Source organism: Rhamphochromis longiceps, linkage group LG6 (assembly GCF_057381845.1).
Source record: "Rhamphochromis longiceps isolate RC_006_pf linkage group LG6, R_longiceps_female_GT1.1, whole genome shotgun sequence".
Classification (NCBI taxonomy): domain Eukaryota; kingdom Metazoa; phylum Chordata; class Actinopteri; order Cichliformes; family Cichlidae; genus Rhamphochromis; species Rhamphochromis longiceps.
In genome coordinates this window covers 22,923,304-22,946,280 of record NC_140562.1, presented here as the reverse complement: position 1 = coordinate 22,946,280, position 22,977 = coordinate 22,923,304, and the positions used below count along the sequence as shown (strand labels likewise).

The window sequence follows — 22,977 nt, the reverse complement described above, 5'->3', positions numbered from 1 at the left end:
TTTGGAAAAAAAAACAACAAACAAACAGGAAGAGGAATTTGATGTCCCGCTTCCTTTCGGATGTATAAAAGCCGGAATTTGTCTAGCTCTACTGTTAACAGCAAGAAAACTGTCGTTATGGCATCCGCTGTACCTATTAAGGTATTAACATTTACTTTAATATCGTTTTAGTGATTGAATGCTGTGTGTTTGTCTTTGACAGAGGAGAAACATCCATGAAAAATGTAACTTAAAGGCTGCTGGGGCGCCGTTAGGTATGCCAGGAGAAGCCCTTAACCGTTAGCACAGTGTTAGCAAAGCTTTACAAGTCTGTAAAGTATGCTCCCTGCCTTAATAATACAAGCTAAAATTCAGGTGCTAACGTACTGATTTCTGTTAAGGTGTCGTACTGTTAAAAGAAGCTAAAGAGTGATTATGTCAGGTACAGCTGGTATGGCACGTGGCCAGAGTAAGTGCACGCGGCTGCTGTACTGTTACAGCTGTCAGCAGGGTATCAAAAAATGTGTAAAACTGTGCAGGTCATAAAAGCTCAGTACAAGAAGCATGTTAAAACGTTGCATAACTACACTTCTTATCAGAAAGATGAAGTGGGGAATGAAATTGATTGCTGTGTTTGTGCAAGCAGCTTTTCAACTGCTCATTAACACAAATGTGTAATTAGCAATCAAATGGAAGCAAGTCCATGCAGATGGATGTTCAAGATGACCTGCTGAGCACCATGGAAGATTGGGGGGGGGGGGGATTTCAGTGACTTTGAACGTGACATTGTGTTGGTGCCACACAGGCTGGTCTACTGGGATTTTCCTCCGCAGTTTACAGAGAGTTGTCTGAGAAAGAGAAATTATCCAGTGAGCAGCATTTCTCTGGGAAAAGGTGCCTTGTTAATGCTACAGGTCAGAGGAAAAAGACCAATCTACTTCGAGGTGATGGGAACAAGCTCACCAAAATGAACCATAGAGAACTGGAGAACCGTTGCCTGGTCTGCGTATTGATTTTTGCTCCAGCATTCAGATGATAGGATAGAATGTGGTGTAAACAACAAAAGCATGGATTCAGGTGCTGCTGGTGGTGTAATGTGATGGATATTTTCTTGGCACACTTTGGCCCGCTTAGTACTTAACTGAGCATCGTTTAAACACCTCAATCTACATGAGTATCCGTAGTTTTCAAGTGAAATCGGAGGTACTGGGACACACCCATCAACATGCCTGTAGCTGTTCATACTTTGAAACCACAGATCCTGGCAGCAGTGTAAGGTGATCAATTCTCTACAAGTTGCAAGTAGATGTCACTGAACTGGAGCTTTGGGAGAGGCATTGCCACTTTCAACGATTTAACTAGAGCTGCTGAGGCACAATATGGAGTTTCTCTTCATATCTTTGTTTTTCATCCATGGATAGATGATCCAAGCAGAAACAGGTGTTCCCCCCTCCTTGTCTTGCGGTACATCTAACTGTCCGCTATTGGTTGTCACGACAAGGTATGTTTTGCCCTGTAGGGTAGTGAGTCACATACTTGGTTCATGGCGCAGCTGTGGGGCAGATAGACACACCTGAGCTCAATCAGCTCATCACGCCTCCCTATTAAACGCGCCGGGACCTGAAGAGTTGGTTGTTGTTGTGTAGGACGCAGCTGGAAAGCTGCGGGCGTGTTTTAAGGAAAACGACAACCGGAATAAACATGTATTTAAGAGCGAATATGTGGTCAGGTCTGTCCTTACTGCCACAATGACTTAAAACTATGGAATGTTAATGACCATGTCTATCCCTTTATGACCAGAGAGCAGCCACCAAATATGCAACAATAGTATTTATGCTGCAGGAGTTGCTGCACTAGCTATGACAGTGTACTGGTGTGTGCTAAGCAGTTGTGAAGTATATTCAGTTCTTGGTTGAAACTGATAGAGGGATGTTGTGTCAACCCTATGATTGTTTTGGACTATGTAGTTAGTAGGGGTGCAACGATACACGGTTCGGTTCAATACTTTGGTGTCACGGTTCGATATTTTTTTCGATACAAAAAAGGTTAATGCCTTTTTGATTTGTCATTTATTAAAATTATAAATATATATTTTAACTCAAAAGTACAGTTCACTACACTATACGCTTCTTCTGGGCTATATTCTCAGCAGCATATTAAACATATCAGGTCCCCATAAGGAGAATCATGTGCTAACGGCTGTCTAAATAACTCAGGTAAAGTTTGTAGCATGCCTGCTTGTTGTTTTTGTCTGCTTCCACTTGTCTTTGCACTAGGATGATGTCGGAGTAAATGTGCAGTCATATTCGTTGTGTTCCCACTAGTGCTGTCAGAGTTAATCTCGTCAAAATGACGTTAACGCCACAACACGGCTCGTTCTCCGTTAACGAGCTACCGCGGATCGCCCTGTGTGTCAGGCTGGACGACGTCAACGCGTTAACGAGCAAACTGCGCTAACGCACTAGTTCCCACCAATGTAATTGAGCATTGCGTGGCACATCGACATACTGTTTTACTTTTGTCCATGACGCGCTTACCTTCAGGGTCATACGTCACATGAAAACCAAAATAGTTCCAAACGCCAGATCTGAATGAGGGTGGGGGAGGTTCAACTTGCCATGTTCCAACAAGAGCTTAACTTCTGTCTTGCTCGCTTGCCCTGCGCTCGGTGAATCTGCGTTCGACTACTCCGCCTAGGCTGCACTGTCGAGCACAGATCCACTGAGCGCTCAACACAGACAGCATCGTCAGAAGGAAAGTTGATAAAATAAATTAAAAATGTTGTATTGTTCGATACATATGCATATCGAACCGAAAGCACTGTATCGAACGGTTCAATATCGATACGAGTATTGTTGCACCCCTAGTAGTTAGTGACATTCTTAAAATATTTCACTTATTTACATTTAAACATTTTCTAGACAAAAATTATAAATGAGCCACGAAATAAGCTGTTGGATGGAGTTTTTCTCCTATTAAAATATAGTGAAAGGTTAAGTATAAATTAAATCATTTAATAAATGGCAAATTTGGCACTATTGTTGGCGGCTCCTTTCTTTCGTTTTTTTGTTCTTTTTCTTTTTTTTTTTTTTTTTTTCTCTGCATCAATTCTGTGGTCTTCCTTTCAACATCCTTTGTCCAATATATCTTCTGTACTTCCATTCTTCACATGTATGATAGTAAATATGTAATTAGCTGCTTTGAGGTTTTGTTTTGTTTTTTTATTTTGAAACGTCTTTTAAGAAACGTGTTTCAAGAGATTCATTCTATAGACTGAAGTTATGAACTGTTCTCATATCTTTCAGATTGGAATAATCGGGGGTTCAGGTCTTGATGATCCAGATATCTTGGAGGGAAGAACTGAGCGCTATGTTGAAACACCATATGGGAAGGTTAGTTGTATCTTTTGAAGTCGTGCTCCAGGTGAAGTAGTATAAATATTAGACTCTATTTGGGTTATGCCCTGTCTTACTTGTGAAATATTGTACTGCCTTGACAATGAAGTTTGTGTGTGTATATATAAATTATCCTGGTCCTCCTTTAAACAGCCATCAGATGCCCTGATATTGGGGAAAATAAAAAATGTGGACTGTGTCCTCCTAGCAAGGTAATGTAATTGTGAAAATTTCCTCTCCTTTTTCTCCATCTAGTGGACAACTGTATTATTTGCACATACTAGTTATTTCATGTGTGTGTGGATAGATTTTTTTTTTTTAAAATTACACGTATTAAATGTTGAATTGTGCTATTCATAGGCACGGGAGACAACACACCATAATGCCATCCAATGTCAACTATCGAGCCAACATTTGGGCCCTGAGAGAAGAAGGCTGTACACATCTGCTGGTTACCACTGCCTGTGGCTCCCTCCGGGAGGAGATCCAGCCAGGAGATATTGTCATCATAGATCAGTTCATTGACAGGTTAGTTCTGCGAGTCCATTAGTAGGTTAAGATTCAGACATACGTTTTCTGACACATCATGAAACTAGGTTATCTTTCAGGAAAAGTAGAGCATTAAGTGTAGGCGGTGTCCCGTTTTTGTAGGTGGAGTAAAAACCTGGTGATAATTCCTATGAACACTTCCTGTATAGAGTGTGGAGCTGATCAACAGTTCAGTACAGGGATGGCAAAAAAAGAATAGGGAAAATTGTTTTGATATTTTTTTATTTTCTTAGATAAACAAAGACCTCTACTATTCAAATATGAAAAAGGAGCTCTGCACCACACTCAGGACTTTCAATCAAACATGTAGATTAAACTCTTAACCCAACACTTTCATTCTTGCATGGCTAGGTGTATCTACGAAAACTCTCAGATGAGTTTGAATCCTTGTGACCTCAAGCTCCAGGTCAGATGTGAAGTTTCTGAAAATCTTGTGAATGCGATAACTCAAGGAAGTCTAAAAGATTAATATGGTGTGACAGCGCATTCATAGTTTCTGTGTACTGATTGAACTAAACTAGCAGAACAGATTTGTCTTTTGAGTATATAGACAGACCAGTTTTTGCTAAATGTTTATTTTTGTTCCTATATCTAGACTGACTCTGTCAGAAGTCATTATTAGTGGTTATCCTGTGAGTCTGTTGTGCATCCTCCCACATATCGCAGGGATTACTGCTACTGGTAATCCCTGTGATTGGGTTTTCTAATTATGAAATTAACTTCATGCTTGCAGAATTCTGTTGCGGAATACCATGTTTACATTGTATTCACATTAACACATTGGCCAGGTTACTGGATAAGCCTAGTTAAATGTTAGTCTAGTCTGCCACAAGTCTTACAATCGTCTTCATTATAACGTTCACATTAGAGCAGGGGTGTCAAACTCAAATACACAGTGGGCCAAAATTCAAAATGGAACAAGGTTGCGGGCTAACGTTAATATTTATTGAAAAAAAAAATCTTCCTCCAGATATAAGACTGAATCTTTTCTTATAGACTCAAACAAGTTTAGCTGAAAAACTGAATATGGAACAGCAAAGCTTAATACTAAACAATATATATATTAGCTGTATAATACCAGTAGGCCAGCTCTAATAGTAATTTGGTATGGCTTCGTGGGCCAAATGTAATGAGGCTGCGGGCCAAATTTGGCCTGCGGGCCAGAGTTTGACACCAATGCATTAGAGCATGGTGAGAGTGGTGTTTGAATTTGTTTTTCTTCAATTTAGAGCTTGCAGTTAGGAGGGAGAGGGAGAGATAAGTGGGTTTTTTTTATTTTTTATTTTTTTTTATTTTTTTTTTATTTTTTTAAAACAAAATTAAGTGCATAACATGCTATATTTCAACCACATCCACAGTATCCCATTCAGGGTTCTCAAGCCTGTGGCTCTGTAGCAACTATTGAGGTTTTTGCCTGTTGCTTTGGCAAAAACTTGATGGAAATGAACAATTGTTATATTTAAATATTTTTATTTCTATGTATCACTGCTGTAATTGACTCATGCTTGCTATGGCTTCCAAATTCAAAAATAGGTCACTGAGGAAACTAATGAATTTACAAGTGCTCGTGCTGATGCCTTTTAAAACTGGTCTTTTTCAAAATCTTATGTATTTATTTACACTTTTTTTTAAAAGCAATTGGACCACTTTGTTTTTTTTTTTTTTTATTAAAGTAGACTATTTCAAATTTGATTTATTTGCACACATAAATAGGCATCATGGTGGTAATTGGCCTAACCCTAAAAATATTTTTCTTCTGCCTCACAACACCGTTTTATAATTTATAAAAACTAAGAAAAAATAGAAAAAATAGTTCTGTAATTACATTGATGCTACAAAAACATTGGATCACTGTAATGAAAATGCAACTACAGCAAGCATGTTGGAAAGATTTTAATTATTTATTAATAACCTATACTTATGAGTATACAGGCTTCTAAGGTACACATGTTTTGCAGATCCATGCTGAGGGTTGTTTTACTATCAAAAGAGTGATTTTTGACAAAATTTTAAAACTTCTGACCTATAGACAGTTGATTACATTAAAATAAAGAGTTCATATGTTTAACCATGACTAACGACATATTAATGAAGTTTGCTGTTTTGGCTTGGTCTGTAGTCTCCACACTAAGCTGTGGCCACCTACGGCACAATGTTCCAATTTTCCAATAGAAAGCATTAAAGTCTACCACAGGAAGCTGTCCTCGTAGTGCTGCAGACCACAGTGACAAGCACCTGGGGAGCCTCTCAAATGGACTGTTTGACTGTCCCCATCACTGCCTAAACAAAACTAATAACTGTCATTAAAGACATTTCCTGTTTGAGTTCACCGGCGTTCATGATAAGCACAAATGTGCATTCTTATAGTATCAGATATTTCAGGCACCAGTCTCATTTATGCATATGACAACCCAGCTTTATCTGTTCATGAAGCCAGGTGACACCCACCATTTAAAGAGATGTGAAGCCCTGGATGACCTCTAATTTCCTAAATCTAAATCCAGGTAAAACTCAGGTAATTGTACTCGGCCCTATTACTATTATTACTCAGGATTATCCTGTTGTCCTAAAAACTCTCTGTAAAGCCTTCAGTTGATCAAGAATGCCACAGAATAAGTATTGACAGGGACTAGAAAGGGAGACCATATTTCTCCCATATTGCTTTTCTTTATTGGCATCCTGTTAAATCCAGAATCAAATAATAGTAGGATAATGGTAATGTTGTGGGTGCAGTGTTCCTTGACCTAAAAAAGGCTTTTGACACTGTCAGCCATGACATACTTCTTTTCAAAGCAAGCAGTTGATTGGTTTGAGTCCTATCTTCACAAAAGAGAGCAGTGTGTGAGGGTTGATAAAGATAAGTCGTCCATGTTGGAAAACAGAATGGGTATTCCCCAAGGATGTGTTCTTGGCCCATTGCTATTTAGTTTGTTTATAAATGATTTGCCTGCCAGTTGTCCAAAAGCTAACTGCCAACTTGATGCAGTTATACACGTACCAGCTAAGTCACCTGGCGAGGCAGCAGACACCTTAATGGTACATCTAAATGATGTCCAAAAATGGCTGGAACAAAATCATCTTGTATTGAATTAAAAACAAAAAACTGTTTGTTCTATTAGGAAACGAAGTTCATCTAATGATTTTAAAATCAAGTTGGGGAACGAAGAAATAAAGGAAGTCAAAGATTTTAAGTTTTTAGGAATAATTTTAGATTCACATCTTAAATTTGACAAGCATGTAAAGAAGATTTCTAAGACGGTCAAGGCTAATCTGAATTGTTTTAAGTTAATTCGGCACTATACCCACTTAGCAGCTCAGTTATTTATGCATTCCATGACATTCTCTCATTTGTCATATTGTATGACAGTTTGGACCCAAGCAGCACCATCTACAATTCAGTCTGTGGTATCCTTATATAACCAGTCTTTAAAAATAATGGATAAAAAAAAATCTGTTCGGTGGCATCACTGTCACATTTTAAAGAAATATAATCTACTTAGTTTTAAGAGTTTTAATCATTTGTTTTCTTAAATTAGTTTTTAAATGTATAAATACGATGGCCCCAGAGTGTCTCAATAGATGCATCCAGAGACAAGATGGTAATTGTATTACTAGGAGCAAGGTGAACGGCAACTGCAAGATATTATATTGCAGATCGACATTCGGTCAGTCAGCTTTTTCCATAAAGGCTTGCCATCTGTGGAACACACTTCCAACCGAAATCAAATTGATTACAGACATCAGATCCTTTACATTGAAGGTTAAAGTTTGGTTAAAGGGAAATCAGAGATGTAGTCATTTTAACTAATGATTTTAATTTTATTTTAAATTATTGTCTATTAATTGTAATTGTATTTATGATGTAATTTGGTTTTATAAAAATGTATGTTTTATTGCTAAATGTACCTATTTTGATTGTAAGCCCAACAAGGGACAATTGTTGAAAATTAGCAATAGCTATAAACCTATGGGCGTTAGTTCAAGTACAAAACTGATGTATGTTAAACTGCACTGTCCCTTTTTAAATAACAAAATAAACAAACACATTTGAAGTCCTATTCCAAACAAACAAGCTCTTGAATAATCAGGTAGTACTGTTTTACCCCAGCAGAGCGCTTTGCTCTCAGACTGCAGGTTTACTTGTGGTTCCAAGAGTTTCTAAAAGTAGAATGGGAGGCAGAGCTTAAAATCAAAACCAAATCAAAATTTATTTCTATAGCACATAATAATACAACAAAGTTGACCAAAGTGCTTCACAGTCGGTCAGAGCAATAGCATAAGACAGAATAAAAAGAAACAGTTAAAAGGAGGGCAGGAAACGACACGGATTAAAAAAAAAAAAACAACCAAAAACATAACTAGCCACGAAATAACATACTAGTTTGAATCAAAAGCCAGGCTAAAATAAGTTTTAAGACGCAATCTAAAAGACTGGATGGACTCAGAGGAACGAATATAAGGAGGGAGGTTATTCCAGAGTCTGGGAGCTACGACCGCAAAGACCTCGGTTGCGTCAGGAGCATTTAATTGGAAGATCCAAGTGCCTTATTAGGGATATACAAATGGAGGCATTCGCATAGATAACTGGAAGCCAAATTGTTTAAAATTTTAAAGGTAAGCAAGAGAATTTTGAAATTGATACAATATTCTACAGGGAGCCAATGTATGTTGGCTAAAACTGGTGTGATGTGGGCATAATTTCTAGTACCAGTTAGGAGAGGTGCAGCTGCGTTTTAAACTGGAGCCGGTGAATAGAGGAAGATGGGAGGCCCGAGTAGAGGGAATTACAGTAGTCTAACTTGAAAGTGATAAGAGCGTGAATAAACTTTTTTTCCTACGAAGGGAGGTATGGCTTTGTCTTAAATATCTGACGCAGCTGGTAGAAACAGGGTTGTTTTTTTGTTTTTTTTTGGTTTTTTTTTAATTTATTTTTTCCCAACGACAGAGGAGATCTGTTTCTCGGGTTTGAAAGAGCTGTCCAGGAAAACACAAAGGTTTCTAACAGTGGGCGAGAGATGGCTACCAAGGGGACCTAACGCATCAGTTAGTTGTTCCAGCAGGGTGTGACTATCAAACACTACAACTTCTGTCTTATCCTCCTTCTGGCCTCTCTTCTGGGGAACCAGCTCCTAGTTTGGATTCAGGACATAAACTTCCTCTCTACCTTTTAAGATTAGCCCTAAAACCTTTGTGTTTTTTTTTTTCTTCTTTTTTTTTCTTTTTGATAAAGAATATAGTTAGGGCTGGATTAGGTGATTAGGCATTAAGCCCACACCTGCTCTAAGTTCAGACCCACAATGAACGAAAACATTCTGTGCATATCAGAGATGCAAACTTTATGACACAAGTTTACGTGTGTGTGGGGGTGTGTGTGTGTGTGTGTGTGTGTGTGTGGCTCAGGAGGAAAGCAGTGTTGTAGAGTGACTCGGTAGGGATAGTGCCAAAGCTTTCTTCTTCATAAATGAGAGATGCAGGGTTTAAAATGACCGGGAAGCGCATCTAGTACATGTGGAGTGGGTGCAAAAAAATTGGTGGAGTGCAACAGCAAGTACAACACAAATTTTGGGCAATTTGCTCCAGCTAGCGGTTAGCACAGCAGATGCCGCATCCTGCCGTGTGAATGGGCCTTTGCTCCAAAAGTGAATCAGTCCCCCATAGACTCAATGTTAACTGTAACTCAAGTTTAGAACAAAAAATAAGCTGATTTCCATCTGCTTCCAACTTTGTCAATGAGATGGAGAATATATAAATGGGTTTTTGTGATAGTTCTTCAGTTAATTCATCCTTAGTTAACAAAGCGTGTGGGAGGTGGAGGAAGAGAACCTCATTGTGCTCTAGTTGCATGATTCATAAAATTGGCAGTGAGCAAATAAAAAGCAGTCTCCATTTTCATCTGGTGGAGCTACAGGTATGAAATAATTGATGTGATGATGGCACTAGAATTTAGATGGAATCATATATCATAGAGAGATCTCTCTATCTATAGACAGACTGAAAGGAACGTTTAGTATCCGTGCAACAATTACCGGTAGTAACAGGACAAGTGACTGAACACTGATCGTTGGCTTTTTAAAGACAGACTGGTATGTGCAGTAAATATTCATGGGAACAGGTTGAATTGGTTTATAACCTGTCAGTTTCCTTCTTGTCAACAGAGTCAAAGTGTGACTCAGAGTAACCTTGTTGACATAAGGATGACGCTTTTTAAGTGTCTCTGTCCGTGCACTGAAAATACTTGACTAAAAGAAATCATCTCCAAGTAATAAACTAATAAAGATCCAGTATTTTGAGGATTTTATAGATGTAAACATGCAAATAAATACACTCATATATGCACTTTGATATTTAGTGTCAAACCACTTTCTAAAACAGACTAGATATCTTATGGCAAAAAAACTGAGTCTAGTATTGTTTTATCCCTCAAAATCCACAAGAATTTGCAGCTTCATCTTTAATGCTCATTATTTTGTATTGTATGGAAAAAATCCTACTTGAGAGAGAAAACAGCCTCTGGTTAGGAAGCACTTGGTGACGGTGGGGAGGAAGGGGCAGCCATGTTCTACAGTATTTTATTTATTTTTCAGGTGAAGGGAAAGAGCAGAGGGAGAACAAGCATTGAGATACGATGATATATGACAAAACAAACCGGGGGGGACGTAGATAAAAGGGTTATGGCTTGCAAGTGATCGCTGGTATTGTATGGCTGTGGTTAAAACTGTAGCACGCGACTGAGTTCTTGCTTAAACACACTTGCTGGTAAACCATGATAATTTCTTTCTGTTTCATGGAGGGGGGAAAAAATAGCTTGTCAGCTGTTTCTGACCTCAAGGCATACACACATACTTCTGCTGTAGCGTACCAAGAGCACGACCTTGTGGGAGTGTTGTTCTCTCAGTTAGCTGACAGCAGAGATTTTATTAAATGGCACAATATGTGCATTGAGAGGTGTAAAAAGGATTCCTTATGACTCATGAGTTGGCATGCATCTAGCTGAATTGAGGTAAGTTGTAGTCTGCCTTCCCTAATTTATGTCAGTGTGTTCTATTATGAATTTCAACATGAGTGAGTTTGCATGTGGGTTTGCCTGTTTTGTTGAAGTCGATAAACTACTAGTATCAAGAACAAACAAGATCTGTTTATCGGAAATGAGGAAGTTGCTTGTTGGGACATGCACAGACTTGTCCCACAGCATGTGACAGCATGCTGTGCTGCTGAAGGCTTTACTTCATGCCATCACCTCTGCTTATTTGTTGTGTGCAAACCACATGGTCACTATAAGAGCTTACTTTGTCAGATTCTAATCATGGCTAACACTGTGCTAAATTGTACTTTTAAAATGCATCTACGGACTGTCAGGTTCTAAGTTTAGCCTTTACAACAAATGCTTTTGCTTTTGGATGCAGCTCGTCTTATATTGATTTATGCGTGCTCAATAATCCAGGAAAAAAGTTTATGTAGTTCATGTAGATTCAGTGTTTTCAGCACAATAAGTGTTTCATCACTGATCCAAACAACTTTTTTTTTTTTTTTTTTTTTTTTTTTTTTTTTGGTTTCAACTAACTGCAGGTTTTCCCAGCCACATGAACAATTCCGTTGCATTATGGCCGACATTAGCACCATTACCTAATAATGGGCCACAAGATCGGTGCCATGACTGAAGAAATTAAAATTACTCTTTACTGCTTTATTTATTTTTTGTTCTTCTTTGGCCACTTATGAGTTTGGGTTGCAGGGTCAGTCTAAGCAATAATGTCCAGACCTGTCTCTGTCTGGCCACCTCATCCATCTCTATCCATCGGACATTTCTGAGCTAATAAACAGATGGAATCTCTTCAGTTGTTCCAGGCATTTCCAACTGGAACCTCCTTCCAGTTGGAAATGCCTTAAATGCCTCATCTAGGAGGCGTCCAGGCAACATCCTAGTCAGATTCCTGAACCGTCTCAACTAGGGGTGGGTTTTTATAATCGATTCATCGATTAAAATCGATTCTGGCTTGGATAACGTAAAATCGATTCATTAAAATCCTGAATCAATTTTTTAATATAAATTTATTTTGCCCAAAATGCCAGAATCTCAGGTGACATCTCACAAAATTTCAAGAACCACCAAACAGTTAAGACAGTAAATGAGAGCAGGAACACGGCTTCTGCACATAGACTTAAACACACAGCGCGACCCGCGGATCAGAATCAGTGAGATGTCGCCTTTCTCACGGTCGGGGCTGAAAGCCGACAGCTCGCTGATTCTGATCTGTCGGCGGGTCCGCGCTGTGTTCACGCCCTTTATGAGCCGATTCTAAAGCTGTTAGTTTTATCTCTCTCCAAACAATATTGACCGAACCAGCAGCAAAAGAAGATCCAAACGCTTCACATAAACATCATCATGAATTCACTCTGACTTTTACTGTTTTGCTTCCACCGCGATGCACAGCTCTCTCTCCCTCTCTCTGTACTTCAAGAACAGTTTCCCTTTCTTCATTATTCGCTTGCTTGTTACGCACAAGTCTACCGCTGTTTACAGGCTGTCGGCCGCTGTTTTTTTTCCCTTTTACATTCTTCCGAAAAGAAAACCTCATTTCTGCTGTTCAATACTGAGCAAATTAAAACTTTTTAAAATTATTCAAAATGTAAAACGCTTAACTGTGTCTCTAATAAAACCGCTGTAACGTCAGAGGTGATGTTCATATGTTGATTAATGGTTTTCTTTCATTTTTGATGTACTGCAGAACATTTTTATAAAATCCCAGGCCAGGAAAATCACCTTCATGTTTTTCTGTGTTTTATCTTCAGCTACTTTGACACAAAAGCATCTGCTGTGACGCTTACACCTGTGATAAAGTCTTGCGTGTGTCAGCTTCCTTTTGATTGATACAAAAATATGTAAATGTACTGATCTGAATTATAATATTTCTGACTGTCAAAATTTCCCAGATTTAAATCGAATCGAATTAAATCGAATCGTGGATCGAATCGATTCGGGACCTTGTGAATCGGAATTGAATCGATTCTAGGAATCAGTGACGATACCCAGCCCTAGTCTCAACTGGTTCCTCTTGATGGGTTCGGAGCAATGTTCCCTCTAATTTTTCACGTGTCTGAGCGAACACACAAACTCCCTGAGCGGTCCCTTGGACCACTCTGAGCGACATCAGACGTGTGCACTGTGGTCGCGCCGGCATCTAATCCATCCAAGTTACATGGTTTATTAAAATAATCAAATTACAGCATTTACATTTATGTTAGACTTCTTTTAATTAACTGCTTTAGCCCCCTTACAATGAAAATGTAAAAAATTCTAGTCATTCACCTGTGCAGTATGTTAACACTATTGGAAGTACAAATAACTAACTCCAATTTCGAAAACACAACTTGATTTTTTTTTTTTTTTTTAAATTTATATTATAAAGCTCTGGCTTGTATTATGAGTCTGTGGTCTGGGAGACAGTCCTGTAACTCTGTCTGCAAAATATAGTATATAATGACTAGGGATGGGTATCGAAACCCGGTTCTTGTTGAGAACCGGTTCCCACTGTTTCAATTCCTTGGAATTGTTTGCCATTTTTGCAAACGATTCCCTTATCGATTCCAGTTGAGGGCAACTTGCAAAGTAGATATTTCATTTAAGGGAGGAAACACTACGAATATGCAAAAGCATTTGCTCACAAAACACGCGATGACCTTAAATGAATGTCGTGTTTTTAATTCCGCTCCAGACTCGTGAATCTCAACCCAGCAGCAGCGGTAACGTTTGCACGTCCTCTCCCGTTAATGCGGCAGGTAAATAATCAACTAACGGTGCATATTATGTTAGCGCGATCTGCCTTATTACAAAACCTGCCATTACTGTGCATTTAGGTGACCATGATGAGAGAGACAGAGTCTGGCTCAGATGCTGGCAGTTCTCGCTGCAGTCTCCTTTCAGGCCAGGATAGACGAATGTCACCAAGCAGTGACTAAGTTTGTGGTAAAAGGCTGCCGCAGCAGGTGCCCCCGATTTTCAGTAAGTGAATGTGTTTAATTGTAGGCAGGGACATTACTGGATATTCTTGTGTAATTGCTACAGAATAATTTGTTATACTTTGTTATTGCTACAGAAGAATATTTATTTTATTATTTTACATTTACAATCCAGCCTAGGCTTACAATGTTTTTTCCAGGGTCCCCAGGAAAAAACATTGTAAGCCTAGGCTGGATTGAAGAGCCGTAGGCTGGATCTCTTAAGGTCTCACTGCTGGGTTTGTAAATGGCCTGTATTTATATAGCGCTTTACTAGTCCCTAAGGACCCCAAAGCGCTTTACATATCCAGTCATTCACACACTGGTGATGGCAAGCTACATTGTAGCCACAGCTGCCCTGGGGCGCACTGACAGAGGCGAGGCTGCTGGACACTGGCGCCACCGGGCCCTCTGACCACCACCAGAAGGCAACGGGTGAAGTGTCTTGCCCAAGGACACAACGACCGAGACTGTCCAAGCCGGGGCTCGAACCGGCAACCTTCCGATTACAAGGCGAACTCCCAACTCTTGAGCCACGATCGCCATGTTACTCCTAAATTTCTATCTTGTTCAAAGAGAAGATATAAAACAAAGTTCTAAGCCAGCAATGTCACCAGCACGGCCCAAAGAACAATCACACCCACTATTCATTGTGTTCCTTGTCCCAAACATGTCTTTCCTTATTATTCCGTGTAACAGTTAAAACAGTCACACAGCCTTCTCTGAACAATTGATGCGTCTACTTAAATCTTGGGAAGCACTGACATTAGCTCTAGTCATGCATGTTGAAAACAAAACCAATGATCTGCAGCCGAGGCAACTCGGTCTTCCATTTCATGATTTGTTTTTTTGTTTTGTTTTTTCCAAGTATGAGATTTCTCTTAAGGTGCAAAGCACACTGAGGCAAAGCAATGTGGAGTGTGTGCTGATACGTGAATCATCAGATTTGATGCATGGCTGGAATTCCCCTCTTTATTTTAAAAACAAGTGCTGGTGTCCCATTGACGAGCGCGTCATTTCATGCTGCATACCTTTTTGATTGGTTATTTGGTCAGTATCTTTCATTGCAAGTGTATTGCTGTATAATGCAGGACCACTGCTTGAAGCCACCATCAATGTATCATCACAATTCTTTCACTTACGTAATCTTTCACCTTTTGGATTACTAAAGTAGTCAGATGGGTCTGTTTGGTATATACCAGCAGAACCTCAGCATGATGCAGCTAATGCTTTTGAATACAGTTAAAAAGGAAATCATGTGAATGTGCACAAAGTCACTTCTGGCAAGCTGTACAAGACAAGTGCAAAGTGGCCATGAAGGCAAACAGTGGCTACTTTGGTAAATCAGTAATATGAAGTAAATTTCTTCTACATTGAAGAACATGGCTTTGTCCAAACTGCATCCACACAGAATTCCCTTTATACAAAAGAAGCTAAGAGGCTACATGGAGCACAGAAATCCTGATGTTTTCAGGTCACTTGGATAAGTGAATCAGCCTTTTGTGCAATCCTGACCTATTGCCATGAAGAACCATGGGGACACAGGCTGGCACTTTGCCTCTTGCAACAGCACTGACTCAGCGGAAGGGAAAACTTTAGGTCGGTTGTTATAGCGAAGCTTGAGACCTTCTTCCATTCTGTTGATGTTTATAGTCCTGACTGCTGTGAAACTGGTCATGCCACAAAAATTTGCAGATTTCTGAGCCAAATAGTCCTGATTATGAAATGAATGAATTCTGTACCTCATTCATGTCGACATGTTGTCTAGAATGATTTTGATGGCCATTCCCAGTATTTCTGCAGTTATTCCTCATATCTTTTCACACTTTTTCTCAACTTTAGGTCAGATAAACTCATTAAAAAGAAACAAAGTTATTAATCTTACATCTTTAAGTGTTTTTATATTTTTGTCATTGAAACAAATCTGCTTTTTTTTTTTTTTTTTTTTTTTCCTTCCCTGTTTTGTTTGTTTGGTAGGACAACCAAGAGGTCTCAAACACTCTACGATGGTCAGCCCACCAGTCCCCCAGGTGTCTGTCATATCCCCATGGCTGAGCCTTTCTGCAACAAAACTAGAGAGGTAAGTCTATAAATCTAAACACGTCCTACGTCAAACTTGTTATTTTGTAACTGACATGTAATTTTGCTCAGTACAGTGGTCCCTTGCTATAACACGGTTCACCTTTTGAGAGCCTCGCTGTTTCGCAGATTTTTTTTTTTTCTTTTTAAAATAGTGCATTGTGTTCTGAGTCCTGATCAGCTGTAGACCATTGTCAGTCAATCTCCTTCATGCCGTGTCTCCTGTACAGTACAGAATGCGTTCAGCTTGTCAAATTTACATAAATCTTCGATCGCTAGCAGTGTGTGACTGAAGTGCTGCACTGTGTGTTTTCTCCCCAACAAACACAACAATGTCGACAAAACGTTTTGCACCATCAAAAGCACCCGTGATAACACCCAAAAGGCAGAGGAAGATGCTAATCATCGCACAAAAAGTTGGACTTCTGGACATGCTAAAGGAAGGTAGAAGTTACCATATTTTCCGGACCATAAGGTACACCGGACTATAGGGCGCATTAAGCGAAACAAAACAGTCAGATAAGTCAAACTTTACTCATCTCATTGTTATTGCTTCCTCTACTTCTGTACCATTGATTCATTAATGTTGAATTCTCTGGCGGCTGCTCTATTCCCATGTTCTGGACCTGAGAATAGGGTCTGATCTTTGGTTTCATTCTATAATGCTGGACTTATTTTTCTACGAAGGTTTGAACTTTGAGTGTTTAAACAAGAGAAAATGTGAGTGTTCATGCCTGTCTGAGAAAAGTGTATAAAGTGTGTAGTGAGGGGTTTTACAGCCTTAAAATCTATAATAATTGTAAAAAAAATAAAGTTGACTACTTTGCGGATTTCACCTATCGCAGGTTATTTTTAGAACGCAACTCTCGCGATAAACGAGGGACCACTGTATACTAAATTCTCCCAAAGTGATTATTTTTATTCAGTGTAAGTATTGATAGCATAAAGTGCACATCACTGTGGGTCTTTTTGTCTGACAACGTAAAGGAGGTTTTTTGTGATGCTTTTCTAGACGTTACATGACTGAGGTGCATATGAGAGCACAAATATCCGATGCAGTCAAACTGGACATTAAATGGTCTTTAACCTGCCAGCTCTCTAGCACCAAGTCTAAGCGATGTCCTGTTGGATGGGAAAGTAATACAGGTAATTTGGTGGTGAGTTGTGTGTCCTGTCCTCTGCGGGCTCTGCTGTGGCAGCACCCTCGACTGAACCAACGTACCATTCTAACAAATATTAACCCCGCATCATTTCCAGAAATGGGAACCTCGACTAACGTGGGATATCTGCTGCTGTGTGCTGATGGAAAGGCTTTACTGTCTGATTGCTGGTTACCTACTGTTTGTTTTGTTTTCGGGCCACAGAATGCACCAGGTTGAATAAAACCATAATTGTCTTTAAGTTTCCAATATTGACATGAAAAACTTCTCCTGGTCAAGAAAAATAATGGACCTTCAGAGACAGTGTTTTCATGGGGGTAGCGTCTGTGTTTAGAATGAATGTCTGCTTATCTGCAGTAGACTGAAACGGCATACAGATAAGCAGTTGCCACCCCACCTTGGGGGTTAGTGATTTATTCCAGAATGACGGTGATATTCCCTGCAGGTTTTGGTGGAGGTGGCGCGGAGTCTGGGGGTCAAATGTCATGTGCGAGGGACCATGCTGACTATCGAGGGGCCTCGGTTTTCTTCGCGGGCAGAGAGCCTGATGTTCCGCCAGTGGGGTGCTGACGTCATCAATATGACCACCGTGCCAGAGGCGGTCCTCGCCAAGGAGGCTGGCTTGTGCTATGCCAGCATTGCCATGGCAACAGACTATGACTGTTGGAAGGAGCACGAGGAAGCAGTGAGTGGCGGGCCAGAGGTCCTAACTGTCGTTTTTATTACTTTGATGTTTCAAGCTTTTATTTGTCTTGTGAGTCAGTGGCAGTGGATGATGCCCTGTTAAAGTGGGTCAGTTAACGGTGCATCGTGCCTCTTCCCTGGCCCACTGCACAACAAACGCCAACCTAAACATTTTAATTTTACACGACGAAATTAAAGAGCATTATTTAAGAGCTGAATGAATATGACTGATTTTAAGTGTAAGCTTTTTGATATTAGGCCTGAAGATAATTGCACAACTTTAAGAAAAGGGTAGCATAAAGCTAATGGCATTAGGTTGCATTTATATCATTTATTTGCAGCCTAATCATCATGTTTGTTCTGCGATCCTCAAACTGGCTCCCTTACTTTATCTTTGCTAAGCTGTGATCAGCAGAGTTTGCAGGTGAAGTTCTCTGTTTTTTGGCTTTGAAAAAATAAATCACTTTTTAACATTAATTTCTTAACAATACACTTATTTTTGGGAGATTAAGGAATATGCATATCATTCTCCTATGCCAAAGCTTAAAGACACAAATCGCACCTCAAAGTATGTAGATTCATAATACTGTGACTAAATGTCAACAAGCGCAGCAGACTGTTTTGGAGTTTACCTTTCAAACCCTCCTAAACGACAGTCACCCTGTTCAGCCTGATCCAGCACATGCCCTGATGACTTGTGTTGATACATTTAAAAAACAAAACAAAGACGACACTAGCAAGCTAAGTATTGCTTATCATAACATCTTTTTACGCATTGCAGACATGGTTTTGTTTCTTTACAATGGAAAACAAAATTTACCAACAAATAGAAAACTGCCTTATACCACAACATCAGCTCTGGGAACTTTCCTGCTGGCTGGCCGACCAGGTAGAATCAATGACAACCTTTTAACTCCATGGTGCTCTTCAGAAGCTCATTCAAAGGCCATCTTGGCAAGCTGTGCGAGGTCAGCCTTGGCCAGGTCACGAGTTCCCTCAGTTGCTTTTGTGCAACACAATTTAAACGCACGTCCACTTCTTGCGTCAAATAGCGCACTAAAATAATTTCAGTGCAATTATATCCAGTCCTCCCAGATTACCTCTGAGATAACAAAGTCTGATATGTTTATGATGCCAAAGCAATAAACACTCGTTTCGTACAGAAACATGTTGTCACGTCTGCAGTGTTCAGCTCTGGGAACAAAATTAGTCTTGCCTTTTTGTAATTAGAGTTAATGGGTTAGTTTTAAGCCATTTAATTTTAGTCATTCGATTCAATTAAAGTAAAAAAAAAAAAAAAAAATGATATGATATGGCCAGTTAAGTAGCAGAGGGCACTGTTTATCAGTCTCAGCTGCTTTGGCATTAATGAAATTAACAGGTGCACTAGAGGGACAACAGTGAGACAACTCTTAAAAGGGGAATGGTTTTACAGGTGAAGGCCACTGATTTTTTTGATTTTATTTTATTTTTTTAACCTCATCTTTTCTGATTGTTTTTGCACTAGTTTTGCATTTGGCTAGCATGAGGCCTGGATATCTGGATCCTAAAGAGGTTGCACAGGTGGGCCAACTCCAGGATGGCACATTGATGCGTGCTATTGCCAGAAGGTTTGCTCAAGGAGAGCTGAACAGGGCTGTAGAAAGTCAAATCCATCAGAAGGACCAGTATCTGCTCATTTGTGCAGGGAAGAACAGGACAAGAACGGCCAGAGCTCCAAAGTGACCTCCAGCAGGATACTGGTGTGAATGCCTCTGATTAGCTAGAGAGCGTCACCCTAGCTGTCATTAGGCATCAGTTGTGTTTCATTTCAGGCTGTTCATGAGCCAAGTGATCTGGGAGATCCCCCAAGACACCATCCATTGTCCCATTAGGAGCATGGTCCAACATCGCTGGGCAAGCATGTGGGGGCCAAACTGAGTACCAGTGTGAATTACAGTAATGAAATGTCAGCAAAATGGACTAGTCCGCTGCTTTTGATCTTCAGGATGCCTTTGAATTCAGCTCTCTGTAGGTTGATACTTTTCAAATTGATCATTTCCAAATTATGTGGCATCCTTTCATTCCTCACACACTACCCAGTCCGTATCAGTATAGATGTCCAGTATTATTTTTTTCCCCCACACTGAAATCTAATAAATTTGCTTTCATTTTTTTTGAGCAGTGTATTTTAAGTAGTGGCTGTAGTTTTAAAGTTTACTGTATCACAACGAGTTTCTAAACCAGATCGTTCACTCTCACTATAAATGATGGGTTAGAGGTTTTTAACATCTGTGCTCCATAAGTAGATAAAAGTATCTGTGGCTTCTTATGGCTTCCGAGTGACCTGGCCTCTGTCAGGCGCTCTGGATTATGCAGTTGATCTACTGCGTGTGGGCGAGCGCCGGCTTATGTAGAACTGATCCAGCCCAACTCACAACTCCACTTCCGAGTTCCTGCAGCTGACCTCTTCCCCCTCCTGTTAGAGAATGCTCGCCACATCCTTCCGCCCCCCCCCCCCTCACTCCCTCGCAGCTTGATACTACCTCCTGGCCTCCCCCCCCCCTCCTTGTCCCTCTCCAACCAGTCGGCTTGTTTGCCAGTCTCCGGTGGAAGCCCTGCCAGAGGAGGTTGAGTCACACTGAGTCATCAGCTACACTGTCTTCATCCTGACAAATACCACAAAAACATGAACCTAATCATTGAGTGTGACATAAAAACAAGCACTCAAGGGAAGGGTTAATGAAGGTTACAGGAGGTACACAGGATGGAAGTAATGTTGTGCAACTTACTGTAATGTACACTGTAGTTGTGGCTGAATGAATTTCAGAATGGATTATGAACTAATACTTCACTGCATTTATACAAGAATATGGGAATGAGAACTCCACGTTTGTGCGGTATAACTGCTTATTTCACCGTTTTGATTTTTAGTTCCTCCATTGTATTGCATTAGCCACGTGAGTAAAGTGATTGCTAGTGTCGTATACATGGTTCAGTAGGCTCGAAACTGAACCATGTAATGAGTCACTAAATTTCAGAGCACAGGTGATGGTTGTAAAATGTACGCAGCAATCCCAGTACAGGTGCAAAGAGCAAAATATTGTTTTTCCACCTACTGCTGTGACTCACTCACAGGTCCTGACGTGACTGATTTGGTTAAGCCGGTACTTTCACAATCAACTGCTCTCCGTGTTGTCCAGTAGCTTTGTTTCTGCTGCACTCGTACATGAATGTTTTAATTCTTTTTTTTTTTTTTTTTTTTTTTTTTTTTTTTTATAAATATGGTTTTACTAAACCAGTGCTATTAAGATCATATTCACATACCTTTTTTCCACCAGCACAGTGAAGGTGCAGTCAGTTGTGCCTTGGTGCCAGATTGAAGGTTTTATCAATTTATTTTTAAAGGATAACATTACAGGGAAGACAAGCATGTGCTCCATTTGCCAGACATTTGTGAATTTCTCACACACGACTCTGGTTTTGGTGGTTCTTAGCTCAGCAATTTTGTGTTGCCCTACTGATGCCGGCTTTTTAGCATCACTTCCAGTCATTTGTGGAAATGCACTAAACTGGTTCCACATTGGGGGACTGAGTACTGTTCACAATAATCTTGTAAATTATAGCCACACACCACCTTAGTAATGCAGAAAGTATTTTCACACTAAAGATCATCGGTTTTTGTTTTCAAATTGGTAAAAATTACACCTGTAATGCATAGCTGCAAAAGAAATTATGTGTTGTTGCATGTAGAATATGAAAGTGTATCTTTCTTGAGAAAGCGGACATCTACATTAACCGCACTGGCCTTTTACGGGAGGAGTGGGTGGTGTCATTTTTCAGCTGAGTGGATTTTATTCACCATTATGTTGAACTGGTTATTGGCGTTTTTGTGCAATTGTGACTTGAGTAAAGAGGAGGCCACATTATGTGTGTTACATCTTAGCGACTGAGTTCACACCGTCGTTCTTTTAAAGTGTATACATAATCTATTCATAATAGCTCTGATTTTACAAGATGGTGCCTGTCTTTACATCATGCTCTGCTTTCAAGAATTGTTCACAGAGGAGTGTTTACTTCACTCAAAGTAGACAAAATAAAAATACACACCAAGATGGTTATTTTCGAAATGCGTGGCTGTGACATTTTAAAGGAAGTGAAATTTGCACCATTGCAAGTGATTCCTCTTAAATGGCTGCTATACATTTTTTCTCTTTTCTTCTTCTCGTCCTAGGTCTGTGTTGACAATGTACTGAAGACGATGAAGGAGAATGCAAACAAAGCTAGCAGTATCCTGTTAACAGCAATACCCCAGATTAGTCAGATGGACTGGGCTCAGACAATAAATACATTGAAAGTAAGCCGTCAGCTTTGATGATTCATTTCCATTCTGCAAGTTGTGAAAGAGGGTCTGTTTGCTTTCTATCTGGTTATCGTGAACTTTGATCTCACTTATTTCTCTCAGCATTTCTAAAGAATAACAAAACCTGATGGTGCATGGCTTTTTTTTTTTTTTTTTTTTTTTTTTTTGGGGGGGAGCCTATTAACAAGATGATTTTCTAAAAGGGGGGGCTCACTCAGACAATAGGACACATTGTGCTATGTTGGATCTCTTGCAGTACTTGCACCATGATAAACATGTATTAATTAAAATTTTGAAAAACACTCTGTATCCCAGTGTTTTTGCACAGACTGCCTGAATTTCCTTAGTTTTCTCTTCAAAACTTTCTTTAATGACAGTGCTAACTTTTGATGAAAAATGAGTACTTTCTTAAAGACAATGTTGATAACGACTTTTCCTAAATATAGAAAAGGCTCCTTCACTCTGTGTCAGTGACACACTTTGGTAATAACATATTTTCTTTCTTCCAGTCGATGGCTCAGTCTTCAGTAATGATACCGAAGCACTAAATGCAGAGGAAACTACTAGAAAGGATAAAGAGACCAGACAACCACCCACACGGAGTCAAACACCGACTGCAAACTCAACCCTGCCCGTCCAATCATCATCAGTGAATCACAACAAAGTGCCTCACATTAAATAATCCTTTTTTTTTTTTTTGGGGGGGGTCTTTATTTAGTTGGATGTTCAGTGTTTTGTGTTTACTCTTGACTCTGATTCAGAGATCACTCATTTATGTCTGGAGCATGTTTTC

At 39.7% G+C, this 22,977-nt stretch overlaps 1 protein-coding gene across 1 annotated transcript; it reads left to right on the top strand.

Annotated features, from left to right (window-relative positions):
- Positions 1-22,977, top strand: mtap (methylthioadenosine phosphorylase). Its single transcript, XM_085409767.1, has 8 exons — positions 1-141; positions 3,285-3,371; positions 3,528-3,586; positions 3,735-3,902; positions 15,897-15,999; positions 17,604-17,843; positions 22,056-22,178; positions 22,694-22,977. Exons 1-8 carry the CDS (start codon positions 61-63, stop codon positions 22,730-22,732), a joined length of 900 nt encoding a protein of 299 aa, XP_085265893.1. The 5' UTR covers positions 1-60; the 3' UTR covers positions 22,733-22,977.

Coding starts and splice junctions, on each gene's coding strand:
- mtap (XM_085409767.1), top strand. CDS start 61: ATGTATAAAAGCCGGAATTTGTCTAGCTCTACTGTTAACAGCAAGAAA. Junction 3,587..3,734: donor GACTGTGTCCTCCTAGCAAG/GTAATGTAATTG, acceptor TGCTATTCATAG/GCACGGGAGACAACACACCA. Junction 22,179..22,693: donor AGACAATAAATACATTGAAA/GTAAGCCGTCAG, acceptor TCTTTCTTCCAG/TCGATGGCTCAGTCTTCAGT.